The 20,022-nt window shown below is 34.8% G+C and overlaps 1 protein-coding gene across 3 annotated transcripts in view; it reads left to right on the top strand.

The window, feature by feature from the left end:
* Positions 1-20,022, top strand: part of SCN7A (sodium voltage-gated channel alpha subunit 7) — a 79,750-nt gene that overhangs the window by 34,673 nt on the left and 25,055 nt on the right. For 2 of the 3 annotated variants that reach the window (XM_024579831.4, XM_045187400.2), the window contains exons 10-14: positions 483-689; positions 10,807-10,903; positions 11,593-11,831; positions 12,927-13,100; positions 14,514-14,870. In XM_024579831.4, the coding sequence (XP_024435599.3) occupies positions 483-689; positions 10,807-10,903; positions 11,593-11,831; positions 12,927-13,100; positions 14,514-14,870 (1,074 nt within the window). The remainder of the gene's footprint in view (positions 1-482; positions 690-10,806; positions 10,904-11,592; positions 11,832-12,926; positions 13,101-14,513; positions 14,871-20,022) is intronic. The other variant, XM_045187401.3, reaches the window with a different exon arrangement.

The raw sequence follows: 20,022 nt of genomic DNA, 5'->3' as shown, positions 1-20,022 counted from the left end.
TCATTTTGAATACCTGGTATTGCATCTTGTTGTGATATTTCCATAAGGTAATTATTAGAAGAAAGTAATGTTTAAATATTAATCCTCTAACTTTATGAAATTTCATAATTTAAAGATTCCACTGCAAAGAAAATAGTCTTCCATATGTAGCTCATCCATCTTTCTTCATTGAGAAGACAACTTTTTTCTTTCACTGTTTATTAGTGAAGACATAAAAGTCAAATGCTCACCATATATTAATTAAATTACATAGTTCTTTCTTTGGTTTGTGCCACATATTTACACCATAGATATGTCTAAAGTTGAAGAGCTTTTTGCTTATTTCTCCACATAGAGCCATTACTTAAACTGTTTTGTAATTACATTCCACTTATAACTAAATTATTCTCATTAAAATTTCATTTTTTTTATTTTAAAACAGGGGGCTACAAGAAGACAAATTAACATTTTTCCTTTTTGTCCTGTTTTCCACCTCTCCTTAGATCCTTTATGCTTCTGGAAAGGTCTACATGGTATTTTTTATTATAATAAGTTTTTGGTTTGCCTTTTATATGGCAAGCTTGTTCTTTGGCATAGTAGCTATGTCCTATGAAGAAGAAAAGCAGACAACTGCTGAAAAAGCTAGGAAGACTGATCCAAAATTTCAGCACACTTTGAAAGAACTTCGAGAAGAAGATGAAGCAGCTGAGGTATGATGTTTTTTAATGCTTCTTCGAATCACAGAGTTTGAGTTATCTTCTCAAGGTCTTGGAGTATATTGTTGGATGACTGGTGTCTGTGTATATGGTACATGGTAGAAGATCAAAATGTTGGTAAGAGCATTTGCTTTTGCTACATAACATTCCTTCCTTAATGCACTATGGTAATAATAGCCAACATCTTTAAAGATTTCATATATATACATATATATGAAACATTTCATATATATGTATATATATGTGTATATATGTATATACTTATTCCAAAACATGTGTTACTAGTGCTGATAAATGATGGATATATTATATTTTTAACTTGACTTCTTATAATGCAGGTATAGTTTATTTATTCAAGCTTGCTTCTGACAGCACGTCAATATTAACTTTGGGAAACTTTGGTGTTCAACTCAAAGTAATAATGCCTTCCATAATTTAGAAATCATGAAGTACCAAAAACATGGGTGAAGGTGCAGTATTGAAGTTGTAAAGAGAGAAAAAAATGGCTCTATTGGATTCGTAGCTCCTTCCAGAGGAAGCGCACTGTGTGTCAAGATACCGGGGTTTATTTACTCGTGGAATCATTAAATCCATGATCAGTAAAACTTAACCAGGGCTTACTCCAATTTTCAATTATTTTAGTGTTGTGTTTGTATCATTTCCAGATTTTTAGCTCCCTAGCAAAAGATTTGGTTTATGAATCTAAAAGAATTGACAGAAGCAGCATTAAAGAAATTGTAGGAAATTATCTTTTAAAATCTATCTTGTGTTGTCAAGTTTGCTAAAAGGGAGAACAAGAGGCTGAAAAACAATCAGAAGTAGCTTGTTTGTATTCCATAGGACCTGCCAGTCTCACATCTCTTCCTTGGTTTGGAGACGGGTAGTTTTAGCCCAGTCTGCTAACACCCTGCCTGGAGTTGTTGAGCTGTGTGGTGAGCAGAAGCCAAGCAACCTGTGATAGTACACAGCCCATGCCCCCAGGGGTGTTGCACCTTTTCCCCTGAGATCTTGTTTGAAGGGTGCTGCTCCAAAGTGGCCATGGCCAAGCACTCCTTCTCCACTGGTCTGGTTGCAGGCCCTGTTGGGGGAAGGGAGCCGAGTCCTGCCTTCTTTGGACCCCTCTGATTTGTTACTACTTTGCACTCTTGATGCCTGCTAATAAAGATTGTTTACACTGGGGGAAAATCTTCTGAACTACACTTTCTGTTAGACAGAAAAAGGACAGATTGAGGGAGCTGACAGATGATAGAAAAGTGCTGTACCAGGGACCCTCTCATATAGAAGATATGGGGAAAAGTAAAGGGTCAATAAACACTCTGCACTAATTGGAAAGGGTAGTAAAGCTGCCTAAGAGGTCGTGGGTACCGAAGTTCCCTTCTGAATCAAAAGGCAGAAAATATTAATTGGCATACGTATGCTAACCTTTTTATTAAGTCATTACCAATAAAGAAGCTCTAAGAAAGTCATTCTTCCAAAATGTGGGGCCTGAACAACGTGATGCAGGATCATAGTGAATGACAATGTATTGACAGACAATTGTGCCCGCATGGTCGATAACGCACACACCATTGAGACAAGAAGCAGTTGTAGACCACATGAGGAAAACGTGTGTGAAAAGAGGCTATTGAGTATAGCCATTATATCACCCATGAGAAAGTCGCAGAAAAACAAATTACAAAAGCTTTCTGTTTGTAGGAATGAGTTCGGGGTCCTTGAGATTGAATGATTATGGCCTGAGTGGTATGTTGAATGTGTAATTTGTTTTGAAGAGTGACATTTCAAATGTCAAGGGCTACACACAAATGTATCCAAGAACACAGTGCTTCTCTTATCCCAGGATATGTGCCCTGTTAACTCTGCTTAAGAACTTGGATTATTTCCTAATTTCCCAATATCCCCATTCATTTGGCTGCTCTGGATCACACAAAGCCATTCTGATTTTAATTAAAATGTATCAATTGTAAAGGATTTCTTTTCTTGGAAGAGTACTAGAACATTTTGTCATGCAAAGGTTTTCCAGGAAGTAAGAGGGAAACACATTTTTATAAGATTTCTTGTCTTTTCTTCCTTTAAATGTATATGTAAGAAAACACTGGAGAGAGAAGAACTTGAAATGGAGAACACGGAAGACAGTTTAGGTGATCCATCTGAATGAAGGCTAGTCTGATTCTAACTCCAATGGTGATGTTATGGGGAGAGTATTTAGATGTTTCATAGTCTCACATCATAGGAAAGCAATAGGTTATTTTGGCTTTTAAAAGCACGGTTTTGCAGTCAGGTAAATATAGGTATCAGTCCATTATAGTCATGTAATGGATGCATGATATTTGCCAATTCTTTTAATTTTTCTAAACTTCAGCTTCTCCATCTTGCTATATGTAATAGTATCTGTCTCATAGGTTCTTGTAGGATTCAAATGAAATAATTCATTTTAAGTACTTGGGACTTCTTAGAATGTACTAAGCAACTAAAAAATGTCAATGGCTATTTATAGGGAACACAAAAAGCAAACACAAAAAAGCCCAGCAGTCCACATGGAGAATACTTCATCTCTATAAAATTTTAAGCCTTTGACTATATTCCTTTTTAGGGAAAGTTAAAGTAATAATACTGGTAATGATGATAATAATATAATGTTTATTGAGCATCAGCTCTATACTAGACATGAGTGCCTTCATGAATTCTCCAATGCAATCCTCATTGAGTTCCAGTTGCAAAGTTTGATCTATATTTATTGGTATTTGATTTCCCAGCACAGAGAAAGAAAATCCAGTGTTCACCACTTCGCTTCATTGTTCCAATGCTGAAACAATACTATACCATTAATTACACAATTTGCAAGTGAAACTTGTCTAAAAATTGTTAGTTACTGGAAAAACCTCAGGAAGAGAATCAGATACATACAATTGCAGGGTTGTAAATATTTTCAAATTATTTGCCCATCAAACTGACACTTCTATAACTCATCTCCAAGTTAAATAAAATATTATTGTCAATCTTCAGGCATTGTACTGAGCGCTAAACATTTTTTAAAACTTTAATAAATACAAATATAGTATCTATTTTTGTGAAGCTAACAATTTGGTAAGGAGATAGACTATAAAATCATCACATACACAAAATTATAACTCTAGGACCACCAGAGATGTGTTTCCCCATGTTATGAAATAGGTAACATGAAATACCACATACAATTTATTCTTTTGCAAAATCTGAGCTAAGTCTAAGAATCCTCTAGATGTGTCTTTTTCCAGAGAGCATAATAGAGAGAACACATTAAATTAATGCTAAATGGACATGATCTATCAAAAAAAAAGGTAAAAATTCTACAGTCTAAGAGACCCAGATCTTCAACAAGTAAATCACATGGGAAAAAATAAATTAAAACCACAAGATAATCAATAGACCTGCCACTAAATATAATATGTAGATCTTATTTGTATTTTTACTGGAACAAATCAAACACGATAGAATGTTTCTGAGCAATAAAAGAAAACTGAGCTTGGTTGGAATATTGGATAATATTAAGGAATTACTAATTTTGCTGATTGTGATAATGGTATTGGGACTATGTTTTCTTAAAAAGCTTATTCTGCCAGACACAGAGAAACAAATACTACTCATACTATAAATACTAAAACAAATACTATTTTACTTATATGTGAAATCTGAAGAACAAAACAAATGAACAAACAGAACAAAAACAGATTCAGATACAACGAGCAAACTGATGGCTGTCAGATGGAGGGGGGTTGGGGGGCTGGGAGAAAAAGGTGAAAGGATGAAGAAATAAAAATTGGTAGTTAAAAATAATCACGGGATATAAAGAACAGCATGGGAAATGTAGTCAAAATACTGTAATAACAATGTAAGTTACCAGATGGGTACTAGATTTACCAGGAGGATCACTTTGTAAATTATATAAATGTCTAACCACTAGGCTGCACACCTGGAACTAATATAAAAGAATATCCATTGTCAACTGTAATTGAAAAATCAGAAAAAATGTTTATTCTGACAATTTTTTTGACTTAATCTTTTCCATATATTTTTGCAGTAGCATTTAGTCCCCTTATATCCCCTTCCACCCAGCAATCACCACACTGTTGTGCATGTTCATAAATCCTTTTTCCTTTTTGCTCAATCCCTCCACCCCCTCATCTCCACCCTCCACTAGCTGTCATCTGTTCTCCATCTACAAGTCTCTCCCCATTTTCCTTGTTAGTTCACTTTGTTCATTAGATTCCACATATGAGTGAAATCATATGGTATTGGTTTTTATCTGACTGGATTATTTCACTCAGCATATTGTCACCTAGATATATTCATACTGTCAAAAAACAGTCAAGTTTTCTTCTTTTTATGGCTGAGTAGTATTCCTCTGAATAAATGTCCCATAGTTATTTTCTCCTCTCATCTACTGATAGACACTTGGGCTGCTTCCATATCTTGGCAATTGCAAACAATGTTGCAATGACCATAGGGGTGCTTATGTTCTTTTGCATTAATGTTTTGAGTTCCTTCAGATATGATCCCAGACGTGGGATGCTGGGTCAAAGAGCAGATCCATTTTTAATTTTTTGAGGTATCTCTGTACTGCTTTCCACAGTGGCTGCACCAATCTGCATTCCCACCAACAGTGTAAAAGTGTTCCCTTTCTCCACATTCTCACCAGAACTTGTTGTTTGTTGATTTATTGATGATGGCCCTTCTGACAGGTGTGAAATGATATCTCACTATGGCTTTAATTTGCATTTCTCTGATGATTAGTGGCATTGAGCATCTTTTCATATGTCTGTTGGTCATCTGTATGTCCTCTTTGGAGAAGTGTCTGTTCAAGACCTTTGCCCTTTTTTAAAATTGGGTCATTTGTTTTTTTTGGTGTTGACTTTTGTAAGTCCTTTATACATTTTGGATATTAACTCCTTATCAGATGTATCAGTGAATATGTTCTCCTATTCTGTGGGTTGTCTTTTTATTGTGTTGATGATTTCCTTTGCTGTGCAAAAGCTTGTTAGTTTGAGGTAGTCCTGTTTGTTTATTATTACTTTTGTTTCCCTTGCTTGGGGAGATATATCCAATAAAATACTGCTATGAGCAAAGTCTGAGATCTTGCTGCCTATGTTTTCTTCTAGGATTTTTATGGTTTCAGGTCTAACATCTAAGTCTTTGATCCATTTTGATTTATTCCCGTGTGTGAGAAGGTGGTCTAGTTTCATTTTTCTGTACATATCTGTCTAATTTTCCCAACACCCATTACTGCATAAACTCCCTTTAGCCCATTGTATGTGCCTGCTTCCTCTATTGAATATTAATTGACTATAAAGGTATTAGTTTATCTCTAGGCTCTCTATTCTGTTCCATCAATCTATGTGCCTGTTTTCATGCCAGTACCATATTGTTTTGATTACTATTGCCTTGTAGTATAATTTGATATTAGGTAGTGTGATTCTTCCAGTTTTGTTCTTTCTTAGGATCACGGTTGCTATGTGGGGCCTTTTGTGGTTCCAGATAAATTTTTGAAACATTTGTTCTGGTTCTGTGAAATACATCATTGGAATCTTGATAGGAATTGCATTGCATCTATAGATTGCTTTGGGTAATGTGGACATTTAATGATGTTAATTCTTCCTATCCATGAACACAGTATGTGCTTCCACTTATTTGTATTTTCTTGTACATCTTTCTTCAGTGTCTTAAAATCTTCCATGTATACATCTTTTATCTCCTTGGTTAGGTTTCTTTCTAGGTATTTTAATCATTTTTGAAGCAATTTTGCATGGGATTGTTTTCTTAAATTCCCTTTCTGTTAGTCTGTTATTGGCATATAAAAATGCAACTGATTTCTGGATATTAATTTTGTATCCTGCTACTTTGCTGAATTCTTTGATCAGTTCTAGTAGTTTCTTGGTAGAATCTTTGGAATCCTCTGTGTATAGTATCATGTCATCTGGGAATAAAGACAATTTTACTACTTTCTTTCCAATTTGGAGGACTTTTCTTTCTTCTTCTTGTCTGATTGCTATGGCTAGGACTTCAGTACTCTGTTGAATAAGAGAGGTGAAAGTGGACATCCCTGTCTTGTTCCAGAACTTAAGGGGAACAGTTGGAGTTTTTGCCCATTGAGTATGATGCTGGCACCGAGGTTATCATATGTGGCTTTTATTATATTTAGGTATGTTCCATCTATTTCCACTTTGCTGAGAATTTTGATCATAAATGGGTTCTGGGTTTTATCAAAAGCTTTTTCTGCATCTATTGACATGATCATATGGTTTTTATCCTTCATTTTGTTTATATGGTGAATTACATTTGTTGATCTGTGAATGTTGTGAATAAATCCCACTTGATCATGGTGTATAAAATTTTTGATGTACTGCTGTATTCAGTTTGTGAGTATTTTGTTGAGGATTTTAGCATCGATTTTCATCAGGAATAGTGGCCTATAACTTTCTTTCTTTGTAATGTCTTTATCTGGTTTTGGAATTAGGGTAATCCTGGCCTTGTACAATATGCTTAGGAGCCTTCCCTCCTCTTGAATTTTATGAAATAGTTTGAGAAGGAGAGGTGTTAGTTCTTCTCAGAATGTTTGGTAAAATTCACCTGTGAAGCCATTTGGTCCAGGGCTTTTGTTTTTTGGGAGTTTTTTGACCACTGCTTCCATTTCACTAGGTGTAATCTGTCTTTTCAGATTCTCTGATTCTTCCTGATTTATTTTAGGAAGATTGTATGTGTCTACAAATTTATCCATTTCATCCAGGTTGTCCAGTTTGTTGGCTTATCATTGTTCATAATATTTTCTTACAACCCTTTGTATTTCTTTGGTGTCAATTGTTATTTATCCTCTTTCACTTCTGATTATATTTATTTGGGTCCTTTCCCTTTTTGTCTGGAAGAGTCTGGTTAAAGGTTTGTCAATCTTGTTTATCTTTTCATAGAGTCAACTCTTGGATTCATTGATCATTTGTATGGGTTTTTTTTAGACTCTATTTCACTTATTTCTGCTATGACCTTTATTTATTTATTTCCTTTCTTCTACTTACTTTAGGCTTTGTTTGTTGTTCTTTTTCCTGTTCCTTTAAGTATGAACTTAGATAGTTTATTTGAGCTTTTTCTTATTTTTTGAGATAGGCCTGTATGCTATGAATTTCCCTCTTAGGATTTTCCCCCCAGTGTCCCACAGGATTTTGGATTGCTATGTCCTCATTTTCATTCATTTCAAGGTATCCTTTGATTTCTTCCTTGATCTCATTGTTAACCCATCCATTGTTTAATAACATGCTATTTGGATTCCACGTCTCTCTGTGTTTTTCAGTTTTCTTCTTCTGACTGATTTCTAGTTTCATAGCATTGTGGTCAGATAAGATAGTTGATATGATTCCAGTCTTTTTAAATTTATTGAGACTTGTTTTTGGCCCTAATATATGTATGGTCTATCTTAGAGAATGTTCCAAGTGCCCTTGAAAAGTATGTATATTCTGCTGCTTTGGGGTAAAACGTTCTGAAGATATCAATTAAATTCATTTAATCTAGTGTTTTGTTTAAGGCTGCTATCTCCTTGTTGATTTTCTCTCTGGAATGCCTATCCATTGAAGTCAATGGGGTTAAAATCCCTGACTGTAACTGTATTTCTATTAGTCTCTCCCTTTATGTCCTTCAAGGTTTGCTTCACATATTTAGGTGCTCCTATGTTGGTTGTGTAATTGGTTGTGTAAATATAACTAGAGTTATATCTTCTTGTTGGATTGTTCCCTTTATCATTATGTAGTATTATTCTTTATCTCTTACTATAGCCTTCATTTTAAAGTCTATTTTGTCAGGTATAAGGACTACTACTCCACCTTTTTTCCTTTTTCATTTGCCTGAAATATCTTTTTCCAGCCCTGTACTTTGAGTCTGTGTGTATCTTTCACTCTGAGTTTGGTTTCCTGGAGTCAGTATATTTCTTCTCCTCTTCTCCTTCTCCCCCTCCTCCTCCTCCTCCTCCTCCTCCTCCTCCATCTTCTCCTCCATCCTTCTCCTTCTCCTTCTCACAAGCCCTTTAACATTTGTAGCAGTAACTGTTTGGGTGTTAACAAACTCCTTTAGCTTTTTTTTATCTAGGCAGCTCCTTAGATGTCCTTCAATTTTAAATGATAGCCTTGCTGTGTAAGATAGCCTTGGTTGTAGGTCATTGCTTTTCATCATCTTGACTATTTCATCCCATTCATTCCCTTCTGGCCTGAAATGTTTCTGTCGAGAAATCAGATGACAGTCTAGTTGGTGCTCCCTTGTATATAACTACCTGCTTTTCCCTTGTGGTTTTTAGGATTCTCTCATTGTCTTTAAAGCTTGCCATTTTAATTTTGATGTGTCTCAATGTAGACCTCTTTGGGTCCCACTTTTTTGGAACTCTCTGAGCTTCCTGGACTCATGTGTCTTTTTCCTTCACTGGATTAGGGACATTTTGGGCCATTATTTCTTCAAATAGGTTCTTGATCGCTTGCTCTCTATCTGCTCCTTCTGGTATTCACATCATGCGAATGTCATTATGCTTTGTGTCATCCAAAGTATTTCTTAAGCTCTCTTCATTTTTAAAAAATTCTTTTTTCCTTTCGCTGCTCTGCTCAGGTGTTTTTCTCTAACTTGTGTTCTAAGTCATTGATTTGAACCTCTGCTTCATCTACTACTGTTTAAAACTACTGTTTACTCTTTCCAGTGTATTATTTAATTCAGATACTGTATTCTTTATTTCTGACTGGTCCTTTATTACAGTTTCTATGTCTTTTTTCATGCTGTTGAGTATCTCTATAATCTTTACTCTGAAATCTCTATCTGATAAATTACTTCCCTCTGTTTCATCTAGTTCTTCTGAAGAATTCTCTTGTTCTTTCATTTGGGGTCTGTTTCTTTGTCTTCCCATTTTGGCTTCTTCTTTGTATTTTTTGCCCTAACTGTTTTTTGGGAGGTTATTTGTTTGTTTTTAAGGAAAGAAGAGAGGGTGACAAGATGGGAGGGAGGGAGATAGAGAGAGAAACATCGGTTGTTCCACTTATTTATGCATTCATTGGTTGCCCTTTATGCCTTAGTTGCTAAACTAATCAATAGCATAGTCTCAAGCTGTAATCACCAGCTTAAGCACCACAGGTTGGGGCAGATCAATTCCTGTGGGTGGGGCTATTGCTTCCCCTCCAGGCTGATGCTACTTTGATAATTGTGCTCTGCCTGAGAAAAGTGGTTTCTGCAGTATTGGGAATGACTCAACACAAGGATATTGGCAGCTGTTCCTTCAGTTCTCTCCCTAGAACCACCAGCCCCAGACTATCCTCAAATCATCTCTAGTCCACTCTGTTCTCCTTCTGCCCGTTGGAGCCCAGGGTGGGTAAGGGGCTGCAGACCGGATTTTGTGCACTGGCCCTTTAAGAGGCTCTCTGCCTTTCCAGCTCTCTCCCTGGCAGACAGAAACCTTGCTGCTTTTCACAGCTGGATGTTATCTGGGTTCCTTTCTGGGTCCTTTGCTGTAGGCTGGAGAGCCCAGCTTAGTGTCTAAATACCACAGGTCTCAGAAGGAACCCCTGACCATTGAAATATCCCTCAGGAACTTCAGCTGCCACCCGTGAGAGCTCAGCCTGCCCTCTTGTGCCTCCACATTTCCTACCAGTCTTGATGTGGTGATTGCTTACGTTAGTCCTTTGTTATAAGACTTCTCCCCAGCTAGTCTTCAGTTGGTTATTCAGGACGATTTCTATACAATTTAGTTGTAATTCCAGATTGTTTCTAGGAGGAAGTTTGATGTGTTTTCAAGGAAAAAAAATTGGGTGTAAGAATAATACTGTTATTCAATAGCATGTTAGCTAATTTGATATTTTACAATAATCCTAAACTATACATCAGATTGTTTGTCAAATATGGGTAACACCATTATCATTCTCTTATTTACTCTTTTTATAATTGACCTCATATTATAAAATTATGTTGTTGAGTTGCAAGTTTTACACATTTTCCGGGAGTTAAACAAAAGCTTCTGAGGTAAAACTTATCATTTTTGAGAAGGTTATAAAACTCATTGTAATTATAGTCTTAGATCTACAGAGGGAAGCAGCCAGTATTAGACTCATCAAATTTTTTTTAGACCAAGACCACAGAAATGGAAATGAGGAAAAGACTACCCACGTCTACGGTCACTTCTTTGGATATGTCGGATGATGCCACTGTCACTCATAAAGAAGGTAAAGTAAAAAATATTTAGACACTATGAAAGGTACTATTCATAAGATTGACTTTTAAAGAAATTGTATAATCTCTTCAGAATTTTATTGTATGCTAAAATTTAAGGAGTAACATGAAAATATTAGGATGAACAATTTATAAAAATTCCATAAACATATTCTTTTAAACTATTGGAAAGGGTTACCAAATAGTGCCAAAGAAATTTTTTAACATTGAAAATGACATAGAAGTGGCAATTTGTAACTAAACATAAAGCTTGGAATATGAATCTATATAAAACGTTAACATGTGAAAGTCCTTTTATATTGACTCTGCTTTTGTAACATTTAACCAGAAGCTGATTATCATGGCCAATACTGAAAAACATTATTTTGTAAAACATATAAATCTAGAAATTATAAATTGTGATACTCTCAACTATATTCCATATTTGGGTGGGGTTTTTTTTGCAGATACTCCTATGTTTTGCTTCTAGTATATAGTTTGTCTCATTTCATTTGTCCAATTCAGCAAGCATGAACAAAATAGAGGGAATTTGCTTTACTCTGATTTTTATTAGTATAAAATACTGCTTTGCTAATTCCATATTAGAAGTTTAGTTTCAAATCTCTTTTTGCATGCAGAGTGAAAATTTTCTATTAGTTAAACTTAAACAACTTGTTTAGGCTTGACTTCTCTTTCATTTCAGAACATAAAAAGTCTCGGAAGAGATGTCCCTTGTGTTGGTATAAATTTGCTAAAATGATTCTGATCTGGGATTGTTCTCCCTGTTGGCTAAAATTGAAAGAGTTTGTCTGTGTGATTGTGACGCACCCATTTACTGATCTTTTTCTAACTATATGCATAATTCTAAACATATTTTTTTTGGCCTTGGAATGTTATCCAATGAGTGAAGAAACCACCAATGTACTCAGCATTGGAAACCTGGTAAGGCTCTTACTCTACATTATTTTCTCTTTTTTAAGTCATCATTATCCCATTATTTTATTTTATACTTCTAATAGGTTACAAATGCACTGCATAAGCACTAGGTGGAGTATTGTTTATGCTTCCCCGCTTCACCACCCCAAGCCTTGCATTATAAACGTTCTTATCACTGAATAGGTTTATACCTAGGGTTTAAAATTCTTCCATGTAAATTTGGGATTTCTCTCCAGCTGCTCGGTAGTCTGTTTAAGTGGAAATTATTTCTTTCTCTTCCCAAGTATGCCCTCTCCTGGTAACATAGCCTAATAGATCAGTGTAGGACATGAGTCAAACACCAGATACAAGTTCTTCACTGACACCTGATTCTGAATCCTGACTCCAACTGCGCCTGACCCTGTCTACTTTCATCACCTGTCTGTGCCTTAGATTGGAGCTTATTTGTAGCAAGGTGTTGTTGGGATTCACCTATCCTTTTCATCCCATACAATGCAAGAGACAAAACATTTCTATGAATTTAAAAACAAGTCATATTTAAGCAAATATATAGTGCTTGATTTTTTTCCCTTTTATTGGTGCTGTTATTGTTTAGTTGCTTGGTACTCATACAAATAGCCAAACTGCTACCATTTTTGAATTATGCATTTACTTGATACCAAAACCATAATTTAGTTATTATTGCCAGTATAGTTTTCAAAAGACAGTTTTCATAGGTTTATTCTGGGTTTTTTTGCAGGGGTCATATATTGTACTTCTTTTATTCTTTTACAAGTTGAAAAATCAAATATCTTAAATACTCCATAAACCAAAAGGAACTATTAAAAATGAAAAGATTTTTACCCTCAAATTTCCTTCCAGACTATCTTTTAAAAATAATTGAAGATTTTGTATACAGTATCTAATTTTGTATCTAATTTTGATATTAGATTCTTAAATAAAATTTTTTGGGTCTATTGTAATACAGACTCCAGAACTAATTAGATATTAACAGAGGAACTATGAGGAATGTGACATTAAAAAGTTACAGTTTTTGTGCAGGGGAGTTCTGATTGAGCTATTGAAATCATATTCTCCTTCATGTGTTTTGTTTTTGTTTAGGTTTTTATTGGAATTTTCACAACAGAAATGATTTTTAAAATAATTGCTATGCATCCATATAAGTATTTCCAAGTAGGTTGGAACATTTATGACAGCCTGGTTGTGTTCCATGGTTTAGCAGAGCTTGTTGTAGTGCGTGCTTATGGGTTGTCTTCCCTTCATTCATTCAGGGTGGTAAGTAGCATCCAAGACCTAAATTTCATTTTATGAAAATTTATCTCTGTTTCCTTAGATGTGAAATGGGAAGAATAGTAATAATAATACCATGGGGATATGAGTTAATACTGCCCCAGAAAAGAGTAAGGAGTCTCCAGTGCTAGTATTTAAGCAAAGCATTAAAGGAAATAAGCCATATATGTAGCATTTGAGATGTGAGTTCTAGGAATCGGGGCCAGCAGTATTGGGCCAGTTTTGAGGAGCATGGTAATGAAGAGTCCTAGAAGCTGAATGTTAATGTGTAACTAAGAAACTGGAATCAGGTATTTCTAAACATAGGGTGCAAAACTTTTTATAATATCAATGAGGCCAGTCAAATGTTATTAGAAAAATTATTAAGTCAGAATCAGTATATGTCTGCAATGAAGGGTAGTGGTTAAGAATCAGAAAACTAGGCAAGGAAATATTATTAGAATGATTTTTATGAAAATCTTAAGCTTTTGATAAGTAATATATTGTCAGATTTTGATAACAAGTTGAAGGAATGCAGTAGGAATCAAGAACAACCTATCTAAAATCCTCATACATAAACTTTTCTAATGAGTGAAAGAAATATATACAAGATATAGTTATCATCATATATGGATGAAACAAGACTGGGAGATATAGAAAATGCAATCAAAGATAGCATCAAAATATCTGAAAGGCTACTAATGGACTGAATATAAGATAATTAAATTTTACATGGATAAATGTAAAGTCCTATTCTTGACTCCAGAAAGTTAAGGAAGGTATAGCACATATAAAAATGATGTGTGGGCTTCAGATGACTAAGCTCATTTTATATTGTCACTATAATATTAAGGTAATCTGTGCTGTATCCATAGAAATAAAACATTTAGTGAAAAGGAGGGAAATATTCAGACTGAAACTAGAATGTTGTGTTTGGTCTTTAATGTGTTACTTTAAAAGGGAAATGCACAAGAGAACCTTCAGTGGAATTCAGTGAAAACTGACAAGTTTTTCTTTCAATATTATCTATATGTCAGAATGCAGAAAAATATCTGATGTATTGTGAAAAGCAAAACAGAGAATGGATATGTGCCATACCGGGTATTAAAACATATAGCTAAAGCAGTTATAATAGGATACTGTTGAATGGGCATTGACAGATCAATAGAAGAGGACATATGTCATATGTATGGATTTCATGTCAAACATTATAGAATATGTATGATGTACTAAGAATTGTACATAAAATGAATTTTCAGTAGTTGTATTAACGATGCTCAAAACTGAATATTACATTAAAGATTATATATGTTCATATATACAATGCTGATAAAAATTTTAAATGTGTATCATAACAAATAGTAACCAAGTTTTTTAAAATTTTGTTTCTTATTCTTGTTTTTTACATTGGTCTATAAGTTGCGAATTTTTAAGTTGGGGAAATACTGGCTGACACTTAAGATTCTGATGCTGACTCTTAATAACTCATTGGTGGCCTTGAAAGACTTGATCCTGCTGTTGTTCACATTCGTGTTCTTTTCCGCTGTGGTCGGCATGGAGTTGTTCGGTTTCAGTTACCGAGAATATGCCTACAACTTAGACAAAGACTGCCAGGTCCCACGCTGGCACATGACTGATTTCTTCCACTCCTTCCTGAATGTGTTCCGGATTCTCTGTGGAGAGTGGATAGAGACTTTATGGGATTGCTTTAACGTAGCAGGCCAATTCAGTTGTATTCCTTTTTACATGATGGTCATTTTAATTGGAAACTTACTGGTAAGTAGTCCATGTTTTTAAATTTTCCTTGACAAACTGATGTAGTATAGCCTAGTGTTTCCACGATGTGGATTGGTGGGACCCAGTGGTCTATAACTGTGCTGTTCAATACGGTAGCATCTAGCCACATGTGGCTATTGACCGATTGGAATATGAGTGGTCTAATTTCACATGTGCCCTAAGTGAAAAAACCGTCTGCTGAATTTGAAGTCTTACCCCCCACAAAAGGGTAAATTAGTTCATTAATAATTTTATATTGAATTACAGATTAAAATGATAATACTTTTATAAATTTAGTGAAATAAAATGTTAGCAGAATAATTTCACCTCTTCTTGTTTCTGCTTTGAATGTGGCTACTGAAAATTTGCATATGCAGTATCCATCATAGTTCTGTTGAATAGCCCTGGTTTCTACCTTCCCTGGTCAAAGTAGCATTGGCATGACGTGGGGGGTGGTTGTCAGTGCAGACTCTCACACCCTACACGGAGCTATGGGAGCAGAATCTACATTTTAAAAATTTCCCCAGGTGATCTGTATGCACTTTCAACGTTAAGAAGCACTTAAACATAACACTGGTTGTGAAACTTGGATGCACAGTAGGGTATTAATAAAAATATACTAATGTCTGGGACCCATTCCCAAATGTTCTAATTTTATTGGTACGTGGACATAGCCTGGTCATCACGATGTTTTGAGAACCCTTGTTTAATTAAATTGTGCAGCAAAGTTTGAGATCCACTGGTCTGTAAAACAGTTATGCATTAACTAAGAGAGAAAGTTTTCACTTTTAAATTTCCCCTAATTGAAGTAGTGCTATATGAATTGAGTAAGCTTTTACTCTCCTAAGAAAAGGAATTGCTGATAAAAGAAAATTGTTCTCACAAGGAAAGAAAACAGAATTCAATACTTGGTTTTTACTCCTAAGTGATAGAGATTAAGTGCGTTTCCCCAAAGTCTGAAAAAAAAATCACCGGTTAGACTCCATTGTCCTGGTAGCCTTCCTTGTTGTTTCTGTTCACCCTGGTGATGGCCCCTGTCATATACTTACCACATTACTGTTATGCTCCATTGTTGATGTACTTGTCTATCTTTCCTCTTAAACTGCTCCTTGAAAGGTGGGACCAAGACAGTTGTCTATATCAGCGAAGTCCAGAAAGGTGTCCAACAAGTAAACATACTTCAGTGTCCTCTGCCTTGGTAGCTGTTAGTACGTTTTCAACTCCAAGTGACATGAACAGCATTCTAACTGGCTGAAACAAAAATCAGCATATATATCAGCATATATAACTCAACGTATCAGAGTTTTCACTTCAGTTGACACATATGTGCAGACAAGATCTTTAGAAACAGGTCTTTGTATATCTCGTGTCTTCCTTTTTCTATGCTTCTTGTTGGCTGGTAACCTCTGTTTTAGCAAGATGGATGCTTCTCTAAAGCTTCTTGTCTTCCTATCATATCAAGTCTAATAGAAGACAAAATTCCTATTTCTTTCCTAGACATCCCAGCAAGTTTCTCCTATTATCTCATTAGGTCTGAGTTACATACTCATTTCTGAATTAATCTCTATTGCCCAGGGTGTGGAATATGTTAACATATATTACTGTGTTATTCCACTCAGAGTTCTCTCAAAGCTAGACATGGTATCACTACAACCCCGAATAATGGGATAAGGGTGGTTTCCCAAATGAGATGTATGTTTCCATTCCCAAGGAAAGGTCCATGGCTAATGGATGTTAAGGTAAACAACACTACCCCCCTCCAAACACAATCAAAACCAAAGAAACAGAAATGCTGAGGTAATTATGTTATTGCATTTCTTTTCTTTCTTTTTGGATTCCACCCTGTTTCTCATTTTTCTTATTCCTACTGATCAGAAACTTCAAGTCTATGGGTAGAGGGATTTCAGGATAAAGAGTTACATCAACTTCTTCCACTGCTAATTGATTGGCCATCATATTGCTTAGCTTCCTAAATCTTTTAAGCTTTATGGCCCTCAATAGTCATCCAGCTGTGGAGCATTATTATAATGAAAATTGAGTAAATACAAGGTAAAAAACGCAAGGAGAGAATTTTTGAAGTTGTAGGGTTTTTTTCACACATACTTCTAACTCATTTCACTAAACCATTGTAATTCCACACCAAAACGACAGCATTAGTATAAAAAGAAAGTATTCAGAATTTTTAAATTTAATTTTATCTTACTCACTCAGAAAAATTCCAATAGTGATTCAGAGGCATAAGTGGAAGCCTTAAAAAACTAATCATATACAAAAGCAGGTATCTAAAGTGCCTTTTCAACAGTGTCAAGTTACAGAAAAAAATACAGAGTTCAGATCCAGGCAAACATAGGTTCAAATTTCAGTTCTATTACTTATCAGTTAAGCAACTTTGTGCATATTACACAACCTCTTAAACCCCGACAATATCTAACAGGAGCATCAACAAAACAATAATGCATGCCTTAGGGATATTGTCATTTAAATAAAATCAGAGAGCACTTAAAAAATATTCATAAATATTTGTTTTACTTTCTTTACCCTCTAGAAAATTACATCTCCCACATCTACAGAATTTTGTTAATTATTTAACATTATTTAGAAGGTTCAGTTGGGTACCTTCCAGATGTTTTGCCTGCAATTTAAGTAGTTGTCACCAAGTAAATTGTGGTATCTGGTTAAGGTCACAAAAACCAAAGAGGGATAGAAACATTTAAAGAAGTAGAAAACAATGTAAAATCCAGTTGCTTTTTATTTATTTTGTGTTAAATTCACTGGGGTGACATCAGTTAATAAAATTACATAAATTTCAAATGTATAATTTTATAATTTATTATCTATATATTGCATTGTGTGTTTACCACCTGAAGTCAAATTCCGTTGCTTGTAAAAAAATAAAAACTTGATCATAGTGTGTATGTTATTCCATATATTTCCAAATTAAATATAAGTTAAGATATAATTAGAACAATATTGAAATAAAAGAGTCTTAATACATTTAAATTTTCTGAATACTAATCAGAAAAATAATTACTTAAGTAAATCTTGATTTTCTCTCTTCCATACTAATAATGTAGTATGGAAGAATGAGAGTTACTCAATTCTCACACAGCAGGAAGACATCTTTGAGGTAAAGGAGAGAGCAAATTTGAGGGGAGACTTTTGAATGTTTTGTTTTATATACATTATTTCACCTTTTATCTCCTGACACAAAAGCAATGAATACGTGTTTTGAATCTCATTATAGGGCTGTGACTGAAAGAAAGTAACCCTGTATACAGTATAATTTATGTATTTGCCCCTTCTTTATTAATCCTCAAATTAAAGGTAATCAAATCTCCAGCTTTCATCATTATACATCCTCTTTTTCCTTTTTAATCCTTTAAGAGACTAGTCTACTTTTAATCCAGAGCACACTTAAACAGAGCAGAAGCGTTTTACAGTGTTTAAAAGTTCTTCATTTGTACCACAGTTCCAGAGTATTTTGAACTTTATATTTGGCCTTTAACATTGCTATTATACAGGTATTTATGAATGTGTATGTGTCTGTGGGTATGCATTGGGAGGTGTGTGTAGGCCTACAATATAAGAAAGCTTAGATTGCAAACTCTTAAAAATATAATTGTTGTAGCATAATTTTTACTTGTCCAAATTCTGGCACAGAGTCTATTGTTTTATTTACTCTACAATTAATTAATTATCCAACAAATATTTATTTGTCACCAACATTGTTCCTAACACTGTCCTAGTAGTCTACTTAGGAGAAACTGTGGTTCCTGGTCAGATGAAGCTGATAGTCATGACATTTTTACCTAATACCCTTTCCTTTTTTGTCATCATGCCTAATACTTAACTAAACAAAGGAGGGAAAAGAAACAACCAACTACCTTAAATCGCATTTAGTCTGTCTCTTTTATATCCAGAACGTACTGTCCTTTGAAAACGATAGCGATGTTAATAGTGCAGTTTCTCTGAGGGTCATGAAGGCCTGCTCACGTAATTGTAAGTAAGCCTGATTGTCAAACAAAGAACTAGAGTAAGAACAATTATATGAATCTCTGGGGTATTAGCATTTGATCATTGCATTTCCAGGTATGCTTTTGTTTCCTTTTTTCTTTAGCTTGCCCTGTGAAATTCTGTCATTGTAGGTTATGGAAAACAAGTGAATTGTTCAGATAATCTCACCTGTAAGACACTTTCAATTTTGAGCCCTTGTACTCTACATTTTATTGCTACGCCAAAATATGCTTGAGATTAAGATTATCTATTTGATGACATTGGTGTGTGCAATAATATGTTGATTTTTCCCATATGAGTTTATTTGAAATGTATCTATTCCTATGTATATGAAGCTACAGATATGAAGGAGTAAAAGCTGTCCATTAGGGCTGGACACCACGTAATGAGCAGTTCACATTTTCTCAGGGGTGTGCATGAGAAAGTAATTATCAGAGTATCGAGAACCTCATCTCTTCACATAGATCAAGTATTCTAAAGACGTTTTAACAAATGAGTGTTTGGAGATTTTTATATACCTATTTTACCTTATGTACACATTGATTGTCCGTATAAGTATTTTAACAGTAGATCCTAATGTGTGAGGAAATCAGAAGCACAGGCAGGAAGGACTCCTGTGAGTTATACATACAGCAGTCCCTCCAGTGACGTCATTTCGCTTCATGTCCTCTCGGCCACCCATCTATGACCCTGAAGTGGAACAAGAGAGTTGGAAAATAATTGTCTTATATTTATTAATGTTTCCTAAATATATGTATAGCTCACATTTATTTCATTGTTTAATATTAGAAATGTTTTGGGTCTTTATTTAGAAGTTTGGTGATGTTTCGTGACCAGAAATATGCTGTAGGAACTTAGCTCTTATTATACCAATTAGCCTGGGGTAAAATTGGTTTTGTTACATGTTGTTTCCTTTAAAGTCAAAGTTTCCAAGGATCTGTGGACAATGTTAAATAAAGACTTGTGTGTGTATATATGTGTATATATATGTGTGTGTATATATGTCTTTTGAACATATGTGAATGTCATTTGAACATTGCCCTCTAAAAATAATATGTAAAGCATAAAATTAACAATCTTAAGCTCAAATATCTGAAGAGAGGAGAGGAAATTTCCATAATAGGCAAAATGCTCAAAT

The sequence above is a fragment of the Desmodus rotundus genome, chromosome 2, assembly GCF_022682495.2.
Source record: "Desmodus rotundus isolate HL8 chromosome 2, HLdesRot8A.1, whole genome shotgun sequence".
Taxonomy (NCBI): Eukaryota; Metazoa; Chordata; class Mammalia; order Chiroptera; family Phyllostomidae; genus Desmodus; species Desmodus rotundus.
Note: the sequence above shows the minus strand (reverse complement) of the source record. Positions and strands in the feature narration are given on the sequence as shown.